This window comes from Dermacentor silvarum, chromosome 6, assembly GCF_013339745.2.
Source record: "Dermacentor silvarum isolate Dsil-2018 chromosome 6, BIME_Dsil_1.4, whole genome shotgun sequence".
NCBI classification, from domain to species: Eukaryota; Metazoa; Arthropoda; class Arachnida; order Ixodida; family Ixodidae; genus Dermacentor; species Dermacentor silvarum.
In genome coordinates, this window is record NC_051159.1 from 28,593,296 (window position 1) to 28,615,454 (window position 22,159).

Sequence of the window (22,159 nt, forward strand, 5' to 3'; positions counted from 1 at the left end):
CGAAACATTGCCGCGCGACCTGCCGCTCAAGGCACCTTGCGCGTCCGCGTGTAGCAATATTGAGCGATAAAAAGCTGTATCGGGAGTTTTTCATGTTACTCTACAATTTTCTCATTTACATCTAATTGTAATATTTCAGAAGTTCAATAATTAATTATGGCTGATTGTGTAATTAGGCGGAATGCAAAAAAATAATCTCAGTATCTCCAAGCGACGGCAAGCAACATTATATTGGTTCTGTCCCACTGCCACGCTTTAAGTGCCTCAACTTCATCAGGCACCGAGAAAAGGGATGGTGTTTTCTGCTTTTCTAGCAGAAACATAGCCTGTTGTGCAGCCCGGCGCAGAACAGTGCGTCTGTCGTTTCATGCGACTTGCCATTGCTTCTTATGGCATGGCAACGTGTAAAAATATTGTCACCACAAGGAGGCAAAACTGCAGAGCGTGAATGCGAACAGAAACGAGCGTGGAGCAAAAGGAACCGAACAGAAGCATGCCAACCGAGCGCACTCGCTAGCTCCGTCAGCAGCCAAGCTACAGCGGAGGCATCTTACCGTCGACGCGCGCGCCACCACTCAGCATCATGAATCACTGCAACACGCGCCGCGCTCTCCGACGGCTGCGTTGCTACCACCTCCCCTTCTAGCCACAACTTCGGGGTCGGTCAATTGATTCGCGGTCAGCCTGCCGCCGCTTGCGTTGCGGCTCTGTTATTGCACGGCGCTTGGGAAGGCGATCACGATAAGAACCCAGTACCTCGACAGTGCGCACAGAACCCGTAGCAATTAAGTGGAACGTTCTTGCTGGCTAGTTGGTTCATACTTGAAGGAAGGTTAAAACTGCGCGAGAAAAACGAGGACAAGCGGAAGGAACACACAAAACACCACGAGCGCAGACTGTTTATTCTTAGTAAGCAAAGCATAACAACTGTTCGCAGTCTACGCTCCTGGTGTTTTGTGTGTCCTCGTTTTTCTCGCGCAGTTTTAACCTTCCTTCAATTAAGTGGCAAAGGAGGTCAGACCACCCAGCCTGCTTCGCTTGGCCATAGCGTGCAGTCCGATTTCGATGGTAGTTTTTCCGAAAAAAAAAAAAAGAAAATGTACATAAGGTGTATAAGTGTATAAGAAAAAAACAAAAAGCGACTTATACACCGCAAAACACGGTAATACTTTCTGTGGCCAACGGAAACGCTTATCACGTGGAACCAAAACTGACATTCAACTTGCCGATCACATTAGAAGCGAATGAATGTGTAATAGAGAATATACAGCGCACACTTGAAGTGAGAACCCAACACAGAGCTCATAAGTTGCATGCACAGAGCTCTGATTAGTGACACACACACGCAATGCACTTTCTTGCAGATGAAATAAATTTGGGGCACTGTACTGCAATGCAAACTTGTTTTCGATGTCTGATGTGAAAATCTGAGAGCGAATGAGCGATTTTTCACAGCACTTATCTCAGGCTCAAAGTGTCATCTTAGAAAGACACTCGGACGTTTCAGTTTCGAAGCAGTACACCTCATTGAGTGTGCCATCCGGACGGATATCAAAGGGTGCAAAAATGCCTGTTGGTGTGGCTTTGTTGATCTGTGGCAGCAAATTGAAGTTCACCGTGCATTATTCCTGGAGGATGAAGGCTATTGTTGTATGAGTCTTGAATCAAAAGCTGTACATGATGATCGCTGAGTCACTCAACATACGCAGATATATATGCAGCATTTGCAGGTACACCATAGGAAAGATGGCACACACATGGCCAGTGTTCAAATCAAATCAATCTATTTTATCTACAAGGGAGAAATGGGGAGTCCGATGAAGCCTGGTGTTGCCAGATCACTGCGCATTTTGAATATCCTCTAGGCCCACCAACTCACAGACAATGAGCTTGTACTTAAGGCAAACCCACTGCGCCTCATGACGATTCAGGAAGTTAAGTGTGCTCAGAAGGCAATCAATGAGGGTGCCACCAAGGGCACTGTAAGGTTATGGAAATGACACATCCCCAGCCAATAATTGTCATGCCACCAGGTGCATTGATTCAAACCACTGAACAAGAATGACGGACTTATTATTTCCTGGATGAACATGATTGCCGGAAGAGAGGTTGAAAATATACGCTTCGTATTTATTAGGTGTATCTTTGTTCAGTCAGTCAGAGGTGAACTCGTTGGTCGTAGGTCTCTTGGCAGGTTTCCAGACCAAAGGGGTCCCTGGCTGTGCAGGCACAAAGTGGTGGACCCCCCCTCAGAGCATCTGGCGCAGCACATATGGCAGGATGCCTCCATGGTGGAAGTAGGCCAACTCCACCTCTGTGTCAAAGCGCAGTAGGGCCTCCACGCTGCGCCCATCACTCAGCTGCATGCGCACACACACCATTATGTTGTTAGCGGACACATCAACACCTCTTCGAGCAAACGTTAAAATTTGAATACAGCAGGCATTTGCCAACTCAAACTAGCATGGAGCAAGGCTTTTAAGTTAGCCACAGCTGAAAAAAAAAAAAAAAAAGAAAAAGCATAGTCCAGCCATATGTGGAGCTATTATATGAATACATTGCACATTCAACGCCTTGTTATGTCCAACCCTGAGTGGAATTCGGTACATTTGCATTAAGGCTCTCATTTTAGCAGTCACCATGTGACTTGAAGGAGCGGCATATTGTTAACAGCTCAGTCAATTAGTGGACTTTAGCAGTACTAATTCCCCATGTCAACCAAAGCTTTTTATTGGAGCTTTCCTTGGGTGCAAGAAATCCTCAGAGTTGGGCCAACACACTTTAATTAATATCTCCACACCACTGATTCTTTCAAGCTTCACTGCTTGCCTACGCCTTGACCTTATCACTGTGGATATCAAAAGAGTTCGACATCTCCGCATTCTGTGCTTAGGGCTCCTCTGTTTACTTCACATTTAACACCTCATATACAACCAATCACAGGGATCAAGAAATTCAGATACCACAGTATACCTCACCACATCTTGAAATGTGTGGACAAAATAACAGTAAAATATGCTAGTTTATTTTATTTTTTATTTATTAAATACTGCGGACATGTGGTCCAAGCAGGGAGGGCGACATATCGTACATACAATGAAAATCAGATAGACAAAACAAACAGAACCATGAAATTACAAGATTAGGAAGTGGATTTAATTATACAATTCCATTCGGTTACAATCAGAGAAAAAAAGAAAACTTATACGTATGTGTTTGTTCTTGCAAAGTAAAAGGTTAATTCATCATGTCTGCGGTGGCCGTGTAGTTCTGTTTGATAACTGCAATAAATGTTCAGATGGGTCAAGGGATAAATTCTTGGTGTGAAGTCGTTTAAGGAATTCAAGTCTCGGTTTATTTCTTCTAAGTTCGAGTGGTTCAATGTTGTTAATTTCCATAATTTTGGTGGGGGAATCACATCTGGAAAACTTGTTAAATATAAATCTGACCGCTTTTCTCTGAATTCTCTCACGACTATTGATATTAGTTTTTGTGTATGGATCCCAAACTATGCAAGCATATTCCAGCTTAGGTCTCATTAGGGAGATGTAGCATAGCATTTTAACGTTAGATGGGGCTTTCTTAAGTTTGTGTCTCAACAGGCATAGTTTTCTGAAGGCTGAAGCGCAAGTGTTAGTTACGTGATCATTCCATGATAGCGTATTGTTAAGGATCAATCCTAGGTATTTATAGCTACAGTGGAATCTCGATGATACGATCACGGCTAATACGAATTTCCGGATGATACGAATTTTTCTGAGGTCCCGGCCAAGCCCCATTTTGTTAGTTACGTGATCATTCCATGATAGCGTATTGTTAAGGATCAATCCTAGGTATTTATAGCTACAGTGGAATCTCGATGATACGATCACGGCTAATACGAATTTCCGGATGATACGAATTTTTCTGAGGTCCCGGCCAAGCCCCATTTTGCAACGTGCTAGAGAACGGTTGTTACGAATCGATTTTCGACCCGCGTTGGTTGATACGAATAAACACCACCCCACCGACGGCCGCGAAAGAGAACAGCGCGCAGTCACGCGCGTTTTCCCTTTCTCTTTTGGCGCGGACGCGACGCCGGACAGCGCAGAAGCCGCGACTGCGTGCGAAGAGTTTGAAGCGCTGGCGCTTTTGTTGCTTTTGTGCTTTTCCTTTTGTCTCTTCGCTCGCTGCGGCGGCCGCGCTGCTACGCTTCCCCACGCGCGGCCGCCACAGCAAGCGAAGGTTCGTGCGGTCTTTCGCTTCAACAGAAACTGAGCGGCGTAAGCACAGCGCATACAAATGTCAGAGCCGTGTGGAGATCGCTTTCAAGATACATTGCGCGCGACAACACCGACAGCCGGCACAGGGACAAAGTACAAGAACGCATTTGTTGGCAGAGTTTTTTTCTGCTGTTTGCAAATGAATGTATGTCTTGCCTGCAGACTAAGTATCCTATTTACTCGTGTAATGAACGCATTCCCATATTGGTCACGAGGAATCTATTTTTTTCCCTTGCATAATGAACACACCCCAAACTTGGCTACTGTGCAGTCCCACAATCAAACGGCTGTGCTGTAGTTTTCCGGAGAGACTAGAGTCCTTTACTCTTGCACATGTGTTTAAAGCAAGCGAACTTAATCTCAATGCCCGTCGCCGTGCTGGAAATACTTAATAATGATGCCACGTGAGAAATGCAGAGATAACGCAAACAAAATTCTGCAGCTAACTTCTGCAGGCTACACATTTATGCTAGCGGCAAACATGACGTGCTGGCACACCCGCTGGGGCGGTGGGTTTGATGACTGACAAGCTGACGGCAAAGCCGTAACGAGAGAACACTGGTGATAAGCATGCGGTAAAAACAGGCTATGTGTTATCACCGTAGCTTGGGGCCTGACGGAAAAAGTGACCGTGATAACGCTCAGTCTGTTCTCGCCACAACCTTGCCGCCAATGCCGGCGCAAAGGCACCTTGCAGACTCTAGAGAGAAAAAAGCTGTAATTGGCTCTCTGCTAGAGTTACTTTATGCAGTTTCTGGACTTTACTCTGACGTAATAGCAGAGCATGGCTACGCACATAATGCGTAGCCAGGCGCGGCGAACGCGAGAGTCGTCCAAGTGAAGAAGGGGCGGCCGGCACTTGGTCAGCATAGTCAGCCTAGTCATGCATAGTGTCGAATTCGTGTGTCTGTTGCTCGCTTTTGTGTCCGTCTGGTTTTGCTGTGTGCGATGGGCCCCAAGGTCCAATTATATGCCTGCTGCGGGACAGAGAGTTTATCTGCTCACAAAACGGAAACGCTGATCAGACACCGATAAACTTTGACATGGTGATGAACAGGACGGTCGAGGAAAGAGATGCACACAGTGTTGTTGTCAAAACAACAGGTGCCGAAAAGTAGCGCTTCAACGTGATGCTTGCAATAACGGCAGACGGCCAGAAGCGGCTGCGAGGACGAGCTGTTGTGGATCCACGATGTGGATGGACGACAGGTCTGGCGGTTTCGATGCAGAGTAAAGCGCAATAACAACGTTGTTACGGTTTGCAGAAAGTATATGTGCATTTTTACTGCAAAGATAAGTTATCTAATCATTCTTCAAATCATTGCCGTCTACTTTTCAATTTTCACCGTTTTGAAAAGGTTCCCATAAACTTTACCCCACATAATTAACGCACCCACCAACTTTGCTTTCAATTTTTGGGAAAAAAAGTGTGTTCATTATGCGAGTATATACGGTATATGAATAGATTGCATGCTTCTCAGTAATCATTAATTTATGTAAATGATTAATGTTGTTGTATTTCCACCTAATGGTGCAATGACATGGTTCAGCAATACAATAGGAGTTATGACCCACATATTGCAATCAGAGGTATAGAAACGTGGTCACCCAATCCTTAAGTTTCAGAGCTCTACGGGCTCTGTTCCATTCACAGTTGGCTACTTGAATTAAGACCTCCTCCCACTGGCTTTCAACAGCCATGCAGAGTGTGACAGTGCATCATTTGCAATGCACAGACAGCTGGCTACATTCAGCTGCCGACACAGCACATAAAAAGTTATCACAATTTAGTATTATTGTCAAGCGTTCCCTGCAGCTGCCGAGTGCAACTGTGACTTGTGTGACTGGCAGGTGAGCACATCATTGGTGCTGACATGATGCTGATGCCAATGATCACGCCGTGACATACACATGCCATGCTGACACAAACTGCCAAGCAGTCACAGAGTGGATTGTTGCTGTTCCAACAAAGCTTACAAAAATCATCGTCAAACTGACCTTTGCACGTATCCTGTAATATATACATGTTTGCTGATGAGTGCATGATGACTGCACCATACATTACACTTGTATCTATGTAGCACGCCTCCACTTCAAGACCATTCATTACTGCATTCTAGCACTGAGCTTGTAACACGCTGACACAAGCTATACAGCAACACAAAACATACAAAGAATTTATTATACTGAAACAACTTGTAAATTAAATTTTATCAATGCGTTCACTTTTTCTTCTAAAGCGTTTATATGCTTGTTGCATATCAACGCATTTTCAAACCGGCAAGGCTCTCAACAAGAGTTTTTCACACCAGTCAAACCAGGCCAAAATGGTGACTGACCTGCAAGGTGACCTTCTGTCCCGGGACCAGGTCCTTGCCCAAGTGAAGGGTGAAGCGCTCGCGACCCGTCAGGCCCAGACTCTGGGCGCTCTGTCCTGGCAGGTACTGCAGGGGCACAATGCCCATGCCCACCAGGTTGCTGCGGTGGATGCGCTCGTAACTCTCCGCCAGCACCATGCGGATGCCCTGCAGACACAGCCACCACCAAACCCGCATTTTTGTACCTGCACCATCGTTTCTTGGCCTTGAAAACTTTCAACAAGCTAGCTTGAGCCGTTGGTACTTCTGTTTAATAATAAAAAATTACGGTAGAAGCCATCTCACATTGAACGTTGACGTTAACGTGATTAGCATTGAAGCAATGTAGCAGTACACCATATTGCCAACGTGAAAACAAGAGTGAGGTGTGTGCAGCCAGGTTAGGTTAGGCTTTGCCCAGCACTGGATAAATTTTTAAAGGATACTTGTTTGTGAATGAGGGGTGACAGATGCAGTGACCCAATATGGCGTCAAAAGAGGTCCATTGGGAAGTGGCCCATACCCAGTGACCCAAGTTGGTGTCAAAGAGGGTCACTGAAGAGCGGCAGATACCCAGTGACCCAACTTGGTCCGACTGTTGGTATCAGACCCGGTTCCCTCAGCAAAGCAGTCCAATGCACTGCCCATTAGACCATGGACTACCCAAGGACCCAAGTTTGCAGGAAAATGTTCAGAGACACCAAATAGAAAGCTACCACAAAGTGCGTGAGCCACTGAAAAGGACGTTAGAAAAGGAGGGCACAGCTTCCTCGAAGCGATTCGAAAGCGGTGATTGCATGGATCTACCCTAAGGATGCTAATCACCTTAAAATTTGGGCAGAACTAATCTGCAATTACTATCCAAGTATGCAAATAGCCAAAACGAGTTATGTATGAGGCGCTTACTGGGCTTCTACGATTTTCGACTTCTGGCTATCTGCGGGCTGCCAGAGCCAGCCAGAGCGCCTTCGTTTTTCTCGGGTTGCTCCGCCCACTGCGTGACACACTTCCGCCGCGCGTTCGTTTTACTCGGGCTGGAAGCTTCTGGCTACCCGCGGGCTGCCAGAACCAGCCAGGAAAATTTTGGTATGGCAGCTTCTGGAAGTTCTCTGGCTAGCAGATGACAAAAAGAGGCGATGAGCGCTTGCCTCCATCTTTGTGGGCACTTCGCAGATTGCAACGGGGGTGCTTGAGGACGTTTACCTCGCTCAGCCAACTGGCTTGCATCCAACGCTAGTGTGCGCCGCCCCAGCTGGATCGCTTATTGCATTACTTCTAGCGTTATCTTACTAGGATTCTAATGCACCGGGGGTGCCATACGAGCGGCGGCAAACCATTTGAAGCTTTCTTTTGTTTGTGTCCCGTGAATGCTTCTTTTTGGCCGTGAACAGCGCGCTGCTCTCTCGATCATGCTTGCCTGGTATATTCATTGTGTTCCGCACAAGTTGTCGAAGTTGTAGATGCTCATTCTCGTACATTGCGGTGCCTTTTTGGTTCATGTCTTTCTGTTTTCACATTGCTCGCGTATATGCGGCGATATATCTTTTTTCTGCAGTTAGCGTAGGCATCGCAGCTAGCCCGTGTTCGCTCCGTCTCTCCGTCGTATGCTTGGGTGGCAGCTCGAAACCGATGCGTTCTAGCTATATAGTTAAGCCTGGATATAACGAAATTGAGAAATTCCCGAAAAACTTCGTTATAAAGAAGATTTCGTTATATGCAGGTTCGGCCCGAAAATTAAAAAAAAAACGCTTACCGTATTTACTCGATTCTAACGCGCCCTCAATTGTAACGAGCACCCGATTTCCGTTTTTGTCGAAGCACTCATCTTTAGAATGTCACACCAGGTACCGGATGCGTGGACGCGTGTCATTTCGCACAAGCGCGAAGCATTGGAAACGAAGAGCAAGCTTCACGATGGTGTCGTAGCGTCGTATGGTGTTAAAGTAGAATCCCGCTGTTACGTTCCCGGGGGCAGCGTTTTCCCGGCTGTTAGGTCGTTTTCGGCCAGTTCCGGCACAGCTCCCATAGAACCCAATGCATTGGTAACCCCGCTGTTGCGTCGCAACTGTGGGACCGTTCCCGCATCATACGTTGCGAACTGCCACTCCGCACCGGCCCGAGTGGCAATTTTGACTTTTCATGTTGCTTAGCTTGGTGGCTTGACGATGGCATTGGCCGCCCAAAGTGTCAGGAGCAACAACTACGACATATTTTCGGTTTCTGCCAGCAAAAGTATGGCCCTTGAGATCTCTATTTGCTACATAAAGATGGTGTCTATGACGCGTTGTGGCCCTAAAATTGGTTTTGGCTAATAGATATTCCGTATAAAGTCCAAGGGCGATAACGCAGTCGCCGCACGCTGTATGCTGTATCTGTAAGTGAAAACGTGCGAGGAAGCGTGCCTTCCTTTGCGCTCGAGGCACCGGCGAGGGAGCGAGGGATAGCGGGGCGGCGCGCCATAGAATTTCTTTCTCTATGGGCGCGCAGTCGCGCGGGCCGCATCTTGAAAGCGGCCCGCGCATCTACGTTGGGGGCAGAGCCTACGCAGTGTAGGTGCGTCGGCGGCTCGTAGCTTTGTCTGTGGTGTGTGTTCTCGGCGCTCAGTTTGGATTGAAGCGATAGACAACAGCACGAAGGTCACTTCGCTCGCTTCTCCAGTGGCACTTCCACACACCGCCTGCGTTTGACAGCACGTGTCCCCGCTCATCGAGTGTGATGTGTCATAGCGTGTACCAGCGCGTCGGCAACATCAACTGGAAAAGGAGCTGGCCTAGCCCGCCGGCTTGGCGGGCTAGGCCAGCTGCAGCAAGCAGCAGGATCAGGTTTGAATGAAGGGAGGGGGAAAGGTCACACCTGCGGCGGCAAGATCGCTAGGTCGAGGGATGCAGGCCCGCCTCGCACACGCACACGTTCGCTTGCTTCGCATTCCGTCGCGGCGGAGAAGGTGCTTCCAGTTGCTGCTCGCGCAAAAATGACAAAATTTGGGGCGAAATCTCTAGGTTGTCGGAGGGGAAAATTCGTTATATCAAGGTTGTCTCCCGCTGCCACTTCGTTACGTAGAGGTCTCAAATACATGTGCTTCTATGGAGTAACGGGGGGGAATAGAAAAACTTCGTTATATCCAGGAATTCGTTATATGGAGGTTCGTTATAAGCAGGTTTAACTGTATATAGGTCATTGATGTTAAAGGAATGCACTGGTTGAGGTGAGTAATGAGCACACGTACATGGGCTTTATTATTGCTCTCATGATCAACCAATACTATTTTTCGTGTGAAGCTTGTCGCTGGTTACAGGCATAGGTCGGCAGTGTGGGAGAACACTCACTCAGACTCACTCACCATAATTTTTTCCAGGCCCCGCACTCACTCACGTTCACACTCACCTCCACTCACACTCACAGCACTCACTCGCACTCATCTCCACTCACACTCACAGGCACTCACTCGCACTCGCACTCACCTGCACTCACACTCACTGGCACTAACTCGCACTCACACTCACTGGTACTCACTCGAACTCGCACTCACCTGCACTCACACTCACTGGCACTCACTCGCACTCTCACTCTCCTGCACTCACACTCACCTGCACTCACAATCACAGGTACTCACTCGAACTCGCACTCACACTCACTGGCACTCACTCGCACTCACACTCACTGGCATTCACACTCACTGGCACTCACTCGCACTCGCCCTCACCTCCACTCACACTCACAGGCACTCACTCGCACTCACCTGCACTCACACTCACTGGCACTCACTCACACTTGCACTCACCTCCACTCACACTCACTGGCACTCACTCGCACTCACGCCTTGAAGTGAGTGAGTGAGTGCACTCATGAGTGAGTGCGCCGACCTATGGTTACAGGCGGCGTGCATTTTCATGTGCCAGCCGCAGCCCCAGCTCCTTCAGCACAGGAGGAGCACCATCAGCTGAAACAAACTTACTGAAATCGAATTCAAGCATGTACTGTGGGGATGCGCGACTCTCATGCGTCCCCTGATGTTGTTTTCCCTACATGTCTCCTTAGTCCGGCTTCTCTGCGTGGCTAAGCCCGGCGGTGGTTGTGGCGCGTTGCGAGAGGTGGCGTTAGCATCGCGACACTAGCGTGTACTGTGGGGATGCGCGACTCTCATGCGTCCCCTGATGTTGTTTTCCCTACATGTCTCCTTAGTCCGGCTTCTCTGCGTGGCTAAGCCCGGCGGTGGTTGTGGCGCGTTGCGAGAGATGGCGCTAGTGTCGCGATGCTAACGCCACCGAACGGCAGGGTCACTTGGGAGAAAAAGGTCGGAGGCGCTCTCTCTTGGGAACACTTGCACTCACCTCCACTCACACTCACTCGCACTCACGCCTTTGAAGTGAGTGAGTGAGTGCACTCATGAGTGAGTGCGCCGACCTATGGTTACAGGCGGCGTGCATTTTCATGTGCCAACCGCAGCCCCAGCTCCTTCAGCACAGGAGGAGCACCATCAGCTGAAACAAACTTACTGAAATCGAATTCAAGCATGTACTGTGGGGATGCGCGACTCTCACGCGTCCCCTGATGTTGTTTTCCCTACATGTCTCCTGTAGTCCGGCTTCTCTGCGTGGCTAAGCCCGGCGGTGGTTGTGGCGCGTTGCGAGAGATGGCGCTAGTGTCGCGATGCTAACGCCACCGAACGGCAGGGTCACTTGGGAGAAAAAGGTCGGAGGCGCTCTCTCTTGGGATTGGGATCGGCGGCCAACACGCACGAACGGTTCGCGCGTGCGCCGGCCCGCTTCGCGCGACCGTCGCGCGAGGCTAAGAGCGGGACACCGGTATGGACGAACACGGATCGTTCGAGCGCGCCACCGTTCGCGTGACCGTACACGTGAACGACTAGGTGATAGTGTCATAGCATGGGGCGAACGTATTCGCTCGCTATCGGGTCGCGGTGAGTCGGACTTACTTGATTTGTCGCGCGCCCATGTGAATGTTCTATTGGTAGCAATTCGGCTAGTGTGCATTAGTGTATGAAAGGTGCAATGAATGCCCTTTTGATTGTTTGCAATACTGTGTTGTCGTTCCTTTGTCCCAAGAGCACATGTGAGACCCCAGAGTACGAAAGTTTATGCGTATAAGACGTACCCGATACTGCTTTTTCGTGTCTGTCAAATGATGTCAAATGTTGCCGGTAGCCGACGTGATCGCTATACAAGCAGGCATCCTCAAATGATCGCTTTAGCGATCACTTAGGTGCAATTTCGCGTCTTGGAATTGGACGTGTTGCATGCCGTTTGTTGCACTGTGCAAACTGAGCTGCACAGTGCGCGTCCTGTGGCGTGTCGCGCAAAATCTCGCAAAAGTGATCGTATTTCCGAATGCAACTATGTATTTTCAAGCTGGCAACACAGAAATGGGCCGACTACACCACGTGCGTGCTGCCCACGCCGGTTGCTACTATGCTGGTAGCATGTTTACATTTATCGCGTGGCCAGTGCTGTCCCGGCGTTCGATTTTGCAAACTTGGGGCAGCTTCGGGTTGTCTTGGGATCCCTGCCCACGTGACTTCCTAACAGAACCGCAACTAGTTAGCTGCCAGTCTGGCTGCCAGAACTCCGAAAATCGAAGAAGCCCACTGTAGCCGGGCTCCTCTCTCACATTTGCCTTTCAGACACTGGAGAGGTGCCAAATCTGCGATCAGTAGCTAATTTACTGTTAAGAACAAGCTCAAAAAGTTCAAGCACCATTTTCTTCTCACTTGCAACATGGTCTTTCTTGAGAAACAAACAACTAACTAGACCTGAGTAGACATCCAAATTCACGATGTCAGGGGGTGCTGATGGCACTGTCACCTGTCTTTCATTTACGTACCTTTGCTGGCTTACTTTTCGTGGTAACAGTGATGTTTGCTATGGTAGAAGCATAATTTACTTTTCTTCTTAGCGTCCCCTTTAAGTAACAAGAATCAGATTAACTCTGACTCCCTAGAGGTTTTTTGCAAGTGAACAGCTTGACAAGGACATAAATGGCACGAAGACTAGCAAAGACCAATACCGACTAGCCCAATCAGCCATCAGCCACTAGCCCCCCAGGGTGCTCTAGTGGGCAGCTAAATTTTAGGGAAGGTTACAGAAGGCATCGTTCAAGCGTGCTTCAAGCGTGGCATTCTGCTGCTCAAGCAGCAGAATGCCACAGCCAATGAAGCACTGAAGCAATTTTTCCCAAGAAATGTGCAATGCACATTTACGACATTTTAGCTGGGCTTACCTGAGACATGATTTCTAACAAGAATCGTGAAACGCGTTGCAAAATGAACCGAAAAAGAGAATCTGGAGACAGGAATAGTTCTTCTTTCCTGATAATTCTGCAGATCATTTTAAGTTCTTAACAAAACAACCAAACCTGTCTGTGAGAAAGTACTGCAGAACCTAGTTGACATGATCCCCTTACATACAGTTACCTGGTGCCAGCATTCACGATCGAAAACCCCAAAAATGCCCGAATACAGTTACACTTCTGTTTTATCGGTTCATACGCTCCCACAAAACATGATCTTTCTGAACCAACGTTCAGTACACAGCCAAACTGTGACTGTATATCACGTTTTCCAGCTGCTAGATATCCCTTTTAAAGAAAAGATGCGAGGCACGCGCAATAGAGAACAGTAGCCACCTGTTGCAGCAGCTTCCTCACAATACTTGCCCAGCCATCTCACGTGAGAATGCTGGCACACACTTAATACGTGTATACATGGAGTGCTATGGCAAAATTAACGGGAGTCTAAAAAGACCGCACTATATCCAGTCCTGCACTATAAGCGGTTACGTTATAAGTGGTCTATACTTTATTCCGCAATGCTGGTCTCCAACGCAACGCCTCAAAATGCTGTTTCGGACGCCGTGAAATAACCATACTTGGCCATCTCGTCAACGCGACAGGTGTCCAGCCCGATCCTGAAAAGTTCGCGCCGTGAAGCATTTTCCTGTACCTTGTTCAGCTAAAGACGTACGCAGTTTTATAGGATTGTGCTCCTATTTCCAATGTTTTATTCGTAATTTCACCGAAATTGCACATCCCCTTACTGCTCTCCTCAAAAAAGACGTTGCTTTTACATGGGGCTCACCCCAAGATGCTGCCTTTTCGGGGTTATCGATGCCCTCATGACTGCCCCTATTTTAGCGCATTTTGATCCGACTGCACCGACAGAACTTCGCACAGATGCCAGCTGCCATGGAATCGGTGCCGTCCTCGCTCAGCGTCAGAGCGGCCACGACTGTGTTATTGCGTATGCTAGCCGCCTCCTATCTGCACCGGAGAAGAATTGCTCCATCACGGAACGAGAGTGTCTTGCTCTTGTCTGGGCTGTGGCCAAATTTCGTCCTTACCTGTTTGGCCGCACCTTTACCGTCGTAACTGATCATCATGCCCTCCGTTGGCTTTCTTCGCTCAAAGACCCTACAGGACGCCTTCGTCGTTGGGCTCTGCGCCTCCAAGAATACTCGTTTTCAGTGGTGCACAAGTCCAGTCAGCTTCATCAAGATGCCGACTGTCTCTCACGGCATCCCGTAGATTCCCCTGACGTCACCGAGCAAGACACCGACGCCTGCGTCTTGTCTATCTCGGACCTCGTTAATATACGGGACGAACAACGCCGCGACTCTGCTTTACGGTCTATCATCGACAGTCTCAACTCCGCCACACCCGACCCTTCCCTCCACTTGTTCTTCCTTCAGGACGGCACCTTATACCGCCACAATATGCATCCTGAGGGCCCTGAACGCCTCCTTGTCGTGCCTGCCCATCTGCAGTCAGATGTCCTTCACCAGCTTCATGATGAGCCCACTGCTGGTCACCTTGGTGTCACCTGCATTTATGATCGCGTCAGGCGCCGTTTCTTCTGGCCTGGTCTCTATCGCTCCGTCCAACGATATGCCGCTAGCTGCGACAAATGCCAGCGCCGCAAGAGGCCAGCTATGTTACCTGCCAGCCTGCTTCATCCTATAGACATTCCCGCCGAACCGTTCTCTTGTGTTGGGCTCGACCTTCTTGGCCCCTTTCCAACCTCGACATCAGGCAACAAGTGGGTCGCCGTCGCGACCGACTACGCGACGGGATACGCCATTACCCGTGCCCTCCCAACCAGCTGCGCTATGGATATCGCCGACTTTCTCCTTCATGACTAGGGAACCACCCTGTCTGGTGCCTGTGGGCACCACCAATATATCTTGGGCCCAATAAATGTTTATTCATCATCATCCTTCATGACATCATATTGCATCATGGTGCTCCTCGACAGCTTCTGACCGATCAAGGCCGATACTTTTTGTCTCGCATCATTGATGACATCCTTCGTTCCTGCTCCAGCCACCACAAGCTCACAACTGCTTATCACCCGCAAACGAATGGACTCACAGAGTGCCTGAACCGAACTCTGACCGATATGCTTTCAATGTACGTCTCCGCCGATCACCGCAATTGCAACGCTACTTTGCCGTACGTTACTTTCGCCTACAACTCGTCACGACATGACACCACTGGCTATTCCCCGTTTTATCTCCTGTATGGACCCGAACCTTCTCTGCCTCTCGATACTTTACTTCCCGTCATCTCAACCACCACGTACATTCGCGATGCCATAGCGCGCGCCGACACAGCTCGCCAGATCGCTCGTGAATGGCTCACAGTGTCTCAGGCTTCCCAAAAAGCCCTGTATGATAGTCGCCACAGAGACGTTTCTTACTCCCCAGGTGCCCTCGTGCTGCTGTGGTCTCCGTCCCGCCGCATCGGTCTCTCCGAAAAGCTATTGTTCCGCTACGATGGTCCATACAGGGTGCTATGTCAAGTCACCGACGTTACGTATGAGATCGAGCCAGTCACCGTGCCAGCGTCGTCTACGCCACCGCCCTCTACTATTGTGCACATTGCGAGACTTAAGCCGTACGTAACTGGCCCCTCTGGTCGGATCAAGCTTCATAACATTGATAATGACAATGGGCTACGTGGACATGAGCAAGTGGCACGATCCTTACGCATACTTAGACAACTCCCAGAGAAGTTTCTGCATAATTTTTTTTTTCTTCTGAATGGTGCACCTCCGGTGGAGGTCTCACATGCGCACTGTTGCGTTAGTCTTGTTTTGCGCAGCACACAATTCTGTGCGCTCTGCATAAGAACACCTGATTAGAGGTACAAGTCAGTGCCACAGTCACAAGCACTGAGGCAGACGCAAGCAGATCATAGAGCAAGATCGCACATTAGAACCCAGTAGAAATTGGCAGATAGTTTCCATCTGCCAAGTTTTCTGTGCATGTGACTGCACGATGTGGGAACAAGCAGATGAAACAAAAGAACATCCCTCTTGCTACGGCACGGAGTAAAATAGACTCACAGACATTCGGTTTGTAGGTTTTATTATTTCACTAAACTTTAAATTATCTATTGAAGTAACACATCACACAAATAACTGATGTTGCCTTGAATAATTCTCGAAGTCACATGTTACTGCAAGTGACCTAACAGCACTGCAATTTATGTAGGCGCAATTGTGCAACTGACGTCGACTCTCCAGCTGGGAGCGCGGCGCCCGCAAGGAGAAGGGCACACGGCGTTTGGCTTGAAATTTCAGCTCTTTATGCGCCACGTAGCGGTGTAATACTTTGCAGACACGATTGTTGCACGCATTGTACGCACTGCGCTTGTCAGCTCAAAATGGCCAGATCTTGTGAGGGGCCCTTTGACAGGCGATAACACAAATGTGCTGCCGTCCTCTGTTGTAGGCAGTGTGATGTTAGTGTCATGTCTTTCTTGGGCCCAACCGGCTCGACAATCATTGGCTCTTAAATGCTGCAACAATTTGCGCCAAGTGGGCACGTCAAATCTTCCTGCCAAATTGTCCCACTCGAAAAAGGTGCTGACCAGGCTGAATTCGAGGAGTGCAAACCTAAGCCTGCCAAAGCCGTAAAACAGGACACATGTCTCGGGCTGTTTGTTATGAGGTATTTGTTTCTCTGTATGTCTTCATTTCAGTCACACTGTTTGAGCATAGTTTTGAAGATGAACCAAATAGCCCTCCCCAAGATGTTACTAATGTCTCGGGCCGCTCGGGCTGCAACGATTTGCACAATGCTTTACATTACCTAGATGTCAACTACAGCTGAGCCTGAAACTTGTAGTGGCTTGGAACGCACGTTCTCCTGGTTAGTATGTCTTTTCTCACATTGCTAATGAATGAGGCTTTACTGTACTTGCACAACATGTGAATTCTACATCAGAGTCATCAGAGGGCTCTACCACAGTGTAAAGCTACTCACCAGCAGATAGGGTCCCTTGGCTGCCCAATCCCGAGAGGAGCCAGAGCCGTACTCTTTGCCTGCTAGCACCATGAGTGGAGGGGCCCCCTCTTTCTTGTAACGCTCAGCTGCGTCAAAGATGTCCATCTGCATGGGCAAGAATATGTGAAAATACGCTGCGTGGGAAGACAGGTGCAGGACAGGGATTCCCACAGAAGTAAATACTATTGTGGTATATATTAGAGCTACACTGACACACTTACAGATGTTGTGGCAAAAGGTGAAGAGCAGCATGAAATCAAGCTTGAAAACCAAGCCAATCTTCCGTCGTCTTATCTTTAGTGTCAAGGTTTATATACATGCTATGTATGTACCAGATGGCAGAAACCTTTGTGCTTGTAAATTTTTTCAGTGAAGGACTTCCATTAATAGGTTAAAAACCCGATGCCTATGATGTGTTTCCAGCTCCCGAAATCGCTTCCGCCGCGTTCAACCAGCAAGAGCACAACCTTCAAGATCGCATTTTATATCCAGAGGGTGTCACCATATGGCACATGGATTTGGAGACCAATTATTAAAAATTGCTGGTTAAATAAAAAATGGCGTATGCATTTGGTTTGTATCTGGTTTGTTTCAGTGCGCACACATGAGTTATGGTTGGTTTCTGCCTTTCCTGACCTGCAGTGACTGAGATACTATCAGAGGTTGCACCATGAGTGAAAGGTGATATCAGCTGTGACACATGACGCACAGTGCTTAGTGATTCAAACGTGAGAATCGTGGCCAGAGCTTTTCACGACCACGGTGAATGCTAGGTGATCACTGAAGGGCCAAATGCAGTCACAATGCATCACAAAGGCCCTCGCTTACAATGTAGAGTAAGCCTTGTTTACTAGAAGCCGTAAAAACAATTTAATTTGGGATAAGCGAAATCACGAAAATAGAGCTGTCTGTCTGGCCACGCATAAATTATGTGGAGCCTTTCCAAAATACCCCTAGTAATATCGTCCGCCACTTTTGCACGCATCGGCACCAGAGACGTCAGCGTGTACGGGCAAAGGCATTACTGAGATTGTGCCATGACAGCATGCATATTTGGCACAGAGTCGAGAAGATTGATCCTAATCTAAAGCAAGTCATTTGAGCCTAAACAATTTCAGTAGGGGTGTGCGAATACAAAATATTACATTTCGAATAGCATATAGAATCGAATCAAGGAAAAAAAAAAAGCACAATATCAAATTGAATATCAGAAAATTTTTCACAAATTTTAATGCCTACAAATTTCAGGCAAAGAAATAAGGTGCTACACATGCCGGGGGAGTCTCCAAGTACTGCATAACAAGAATGTAACAACTATTAGTAACTTAGGTGCATAAAAATCAAGATATACGGTATGGCCTCCTCTTATAAAAGGAACACCAAATTAATATGCCTGCACTGTTTACAGCTCAGTTCTAGCATATGAAGACCTGGAAAATATTTCTTTTATCAATATAATTTCTCTTAAAATAGGTGCTTTTTTCCCCCTGAATCTAATCAATTAGTGATGTTCTGTTGTACTGAATACCAATAAGGTTCTCAGTTTAATAGTGGACCCGTGTTCTGTGGCACTCTCATTTATTGCATACAAAGTTTTGTTTTGCAGATTTTCACCAAAATACAGAAAGGCTATCACAACTCTACGGCAGGTAGGTTATCGCAAGGCCAATCTGCGCAACAGACGAAAAGGCCACGCATCACATGACTAGATCACCGTACCGCGCATAGCCAGCACCAACGATAATGAGCAAGTGCTGTCTGCACCGTTTCTTCACAGGTTTGGTGTGATTTGCCACCTCTCAACGATTCTGAAATTTGGAAGGTCATGGCAAATTTGAGCAACACTCGCGTGACTTGGGGCAGCCTGTCAGCGGCACACTCGGCCCTCCTCTTGCGGCGAAAACGACGCTTGGGCAGCGTCGAGCATGAGGAGCTCTGTGATGCACACAACACGCGGCACTGCGCTCTACATAAAATATATAGAATATTCGAAAAATCGACCAGTAGATATTCAATTTGTGAATGCACTTCTTCGAACGTTCACTGTTCGATTAGATTCAGTGATATTCGAGTATTCGTACACCCGTAGATTTCTAACATCCAAAAAGCTGACACTGCTACTTTCTGTCTCGTAACGAAGTCTGGATAATTTACTCTCGAGGACTGAAACTACAGAAAACCACAATTGTCACATATTTTCCACTTCTTCGAACGTTCACTGTTCGATTAGATTCAGTGATATTCGAGTATTCGTACACCCGTATATTTCTAACATCCAAAAAGCTGACACTGCTACTTTCTGTCTCGTAACGAAGTCTGGATAATTTACTCTCGAGGACTGAAACTACAGAAAACCACAATTGTCACATATTTTAGCAGATGCCCACAAGTGACACGGAATTTAGGCTTCAATGTCGCACGAGCAAGAAGCGAGCATCCTTATCAAGCCGCGATCTCACTGATTTGCTGTGGGCTCGCAAACTGGTTTTGTTTGGGCGGAGCACGTGGGCTGATCACGCCTGCTCAAAAGTGCCGATAGTATTTCCCAAGATCACGATTAATCCACTGCGACCACACTGATGCGTCACTGAGAGCATCCTAATAAACGAGAGGGAAAAAAAGAAGACCGACTCCCATCTCACCGCTGCCGTGTGGGGCCACAACCAAGTGGCAGCGAGAACCTGAGCAAGTGCAAGCAGAGATCTAAAGAATGGGGAAAGATAAATGGAGAGCGTGGCTCAGCGCGGAGTCTGGCACAGGTAGCAAGCTGCCGCCGGGTAAAAGGCGAGTGCAAGCGACGCCACGGAGGCAGCCCCGTTGCCTTCTTTCTGATATTTTCAAAAAGTTGAAATTTCGAGATATCCAGAGTCCGCGCAACAACTTTTCAAGATAAGAGGTGAAAAATACATAAGTTGAAACCATGGCTGTAAAAAAATTTTGACTTAACCAATATTTTGAGGTATCAGAGATCGAGTTAACGAAGGTTTACTGTATACCACAGTGCATCAGCTACGTGTCCGCAGCGCCCACAGGTGGTGCAAAAAGCACCTGCCGTAATGCGGGCCCATTATTCCGTCTCAATCGCTTAGCACTGTCATGTCTTCATTAGGAATTAATATTTGATCTGTGAGTCACTGCTTGCGTATGTACTCTCTCCTGTCTTTCATATCTTGCGCTTGTCCATTGTGAATATTAATAACGAACTGACCGAGCAGCCTGTTTTGCTGAGCACGATTGCTAGTTCACATTCGATGAGGGGAAACCAGTGGGTAGACCACTGTGCTCATTAATCACATGCGTGTGATTTCTGTGTATTTGCTTTTCCAAAACTGAGCAGGCCCTCGATGGCCTTTGAGGTGCTGGCTGTCGCAACAACGAGCATTTTTAAAATGAGTCTCACTGGAATGTCAAAGCCCAGGGATATAAAAGCCATGCAGCACAATGCTTAGCCCCTTCAGGGTTGATTTTTTTCACCATATGCGACCGCCCAGGGTCAATTTTCTTTTATTGCAGATTTAAATTCTTCACAGCTATTACGGTAAATTTTTTACGACACAGGTAATCTTTCTAGGGTGACCATAAAGTGAGAAAAAATATTTTGCGTTGGTATATATGTACAGTTTATTCATGAATAACAACAATAAAATTAGGAAACAAACTTATAAGAATGAAAAATTTGATGCATTGTTATTCCCACAGTTCAAAGGCTTAGAAAAATGTGCACACAAGATCTATATTTTGCATGTCCATAGCGTAATCGAATTGCGTGGGTGAGCGCACTTAAGGAAACTGCGTAGTTATCCGTCCATTTGAAAAGCAAAACGTGCGACAAACTTCCGCTAATTCTTCATAACAAACTTCCCGCTAATCCTTCATCTTATCGCCAACCAGAGGCAATTAGTTTTCGCGAGTCTCCAAAAAAGGAAATGCATGCATGGCGGCATCCTTCGTATGCGCACCCCTGCGAGCAATAAACGAGTGAGTAACAGGCAGTCACCCTTTGAGCGATTAGTAACGAGATAGCCATCACTTTTGCGCGCGCAAGAAGCCGAAACCACCCGCGGAACAAAACCAAAACCACCGCGCGCCAGCGCCAATGCACGAGTGGTAGTAGACGCGCCGGAGCAAACAAACCATACAACGAAAATCGAAAAAGAGAGGCGCGAGAAAAAAATTTCCCGTATTCCTGCATGGTGGCAGTACATGCCAGGCAAGAAAAACTTAGGAAATTGGCACGCTTTTTAAATGTACAGACGGTGCCGTCGGCATCGACCATTTTGGACTTGTTTGCGGCGCCGTGTATTTACGTCACTGACCCTGAAAGGGTTAAAGAGTTTCTAAAGCACCACAAAGAAATAAGTTTTCAGAGGAAAAAAAGCATACGAGAGAATAGGAGCAACCTAGAGACCAAGAAAATTAAACTACATTCGAAAATGCGCATAAACGTGTTTGGAAACTTTCTGCCATTCTGCCATGCCATGTAGATTAGGAACTAGAGAAAGAAATCAGTTGCAACTACAATGTCTGCTTCACATAAACTTTACTACAGAATTCGTAAAATATTATTATGGCACCATCGACAAATGATTGTACTTTTGTCGCTTTGTTTAAGATTTCGCGGCATTTGCTAGACCGCTCACCAATCTTTTGAAGAAAGGCGTACAATTCTCGTGGGGTACTTCAGAAGCCGCCGCCTTCTCTCGTCTCGTCACCCTTCTCACCTCACCACCCATTCTTGCCCACTTCGACCCGGATGCCCCTACAGAATTGCGTACAGATGCCAGCGGCCATGGTGTAGGTGCTGTCCTAGCGCACCATCAGCGTGGTCAGGATCGTGCTATTGCTTATACAAGCCACCTCTTATCACCGTCAGAGCTCCAACTATTCCATTACGGAAAGGGAATGCCTTTCTGTTGTCTGGGCAGCTGCAAAGTTCCGTCCCTACCTCGATGGTTGTCCTTTCTCCGTAGTCACTGACCATCATGCTATCTGCTGGCTCTCATCGCTAAATGATTCTACAGGCCAGCTTGTTCGATGGGCTTTCAGGCTGCAAGAATTTGCCTATTCCATGGTGTCTGGTCGCCTACACCAAGACGCTGACAGCTTGTCACATTACCCTGTTGACTCTGACTCGTCAAATACTGACAGTGCTGCTTGTGTTTTCCCTGTATCACAGCTCCTTCATAACGCCGATGAGCAACGTCGCGACGCCTACATCAAAGCACTCATCGACAGTTTG

General features: G+C 47.7%; 1 protein-coding gene across 4 annotated transcripts in view; it reads right to left on the reverse strand.

Annotated features, from left to right (window-relative positions):
• Nucleotides 1-2,109: 2,109 nt before the first annotated feature.
• Nucleotides 2,110-22,159, reverse strand: part of LOC119455352 (cytoplasmic aconitate hydratase-like) — a 607,544-nt gene continuing 587,494 nt past the window's right edge. For all 4 annotated transcript variants that reach the window (XM_049668715.1, XM_049668714.1, XM_037716735.2 and 1 more), the window contains 3 exons: nt 16,900-17,025; nt 6,602-6,787; nt 2,110-2,360 (listed from right to left, as the gene is read on the reverse strand). In XM_049668715.1, coding sequence (XP_049524672.1) covers nt 2,250-2,360; nt 6,602-6,787; nt 16,900-17,025 — 423 coding nt within the window. In that variant the 3' untranslated portion in view covers nt 2,110-2,249. The remainder of the gene's footprint in view (nt 2,361-6,601; nt 6,788-16,899; nt 17,026-22,159) is intronic.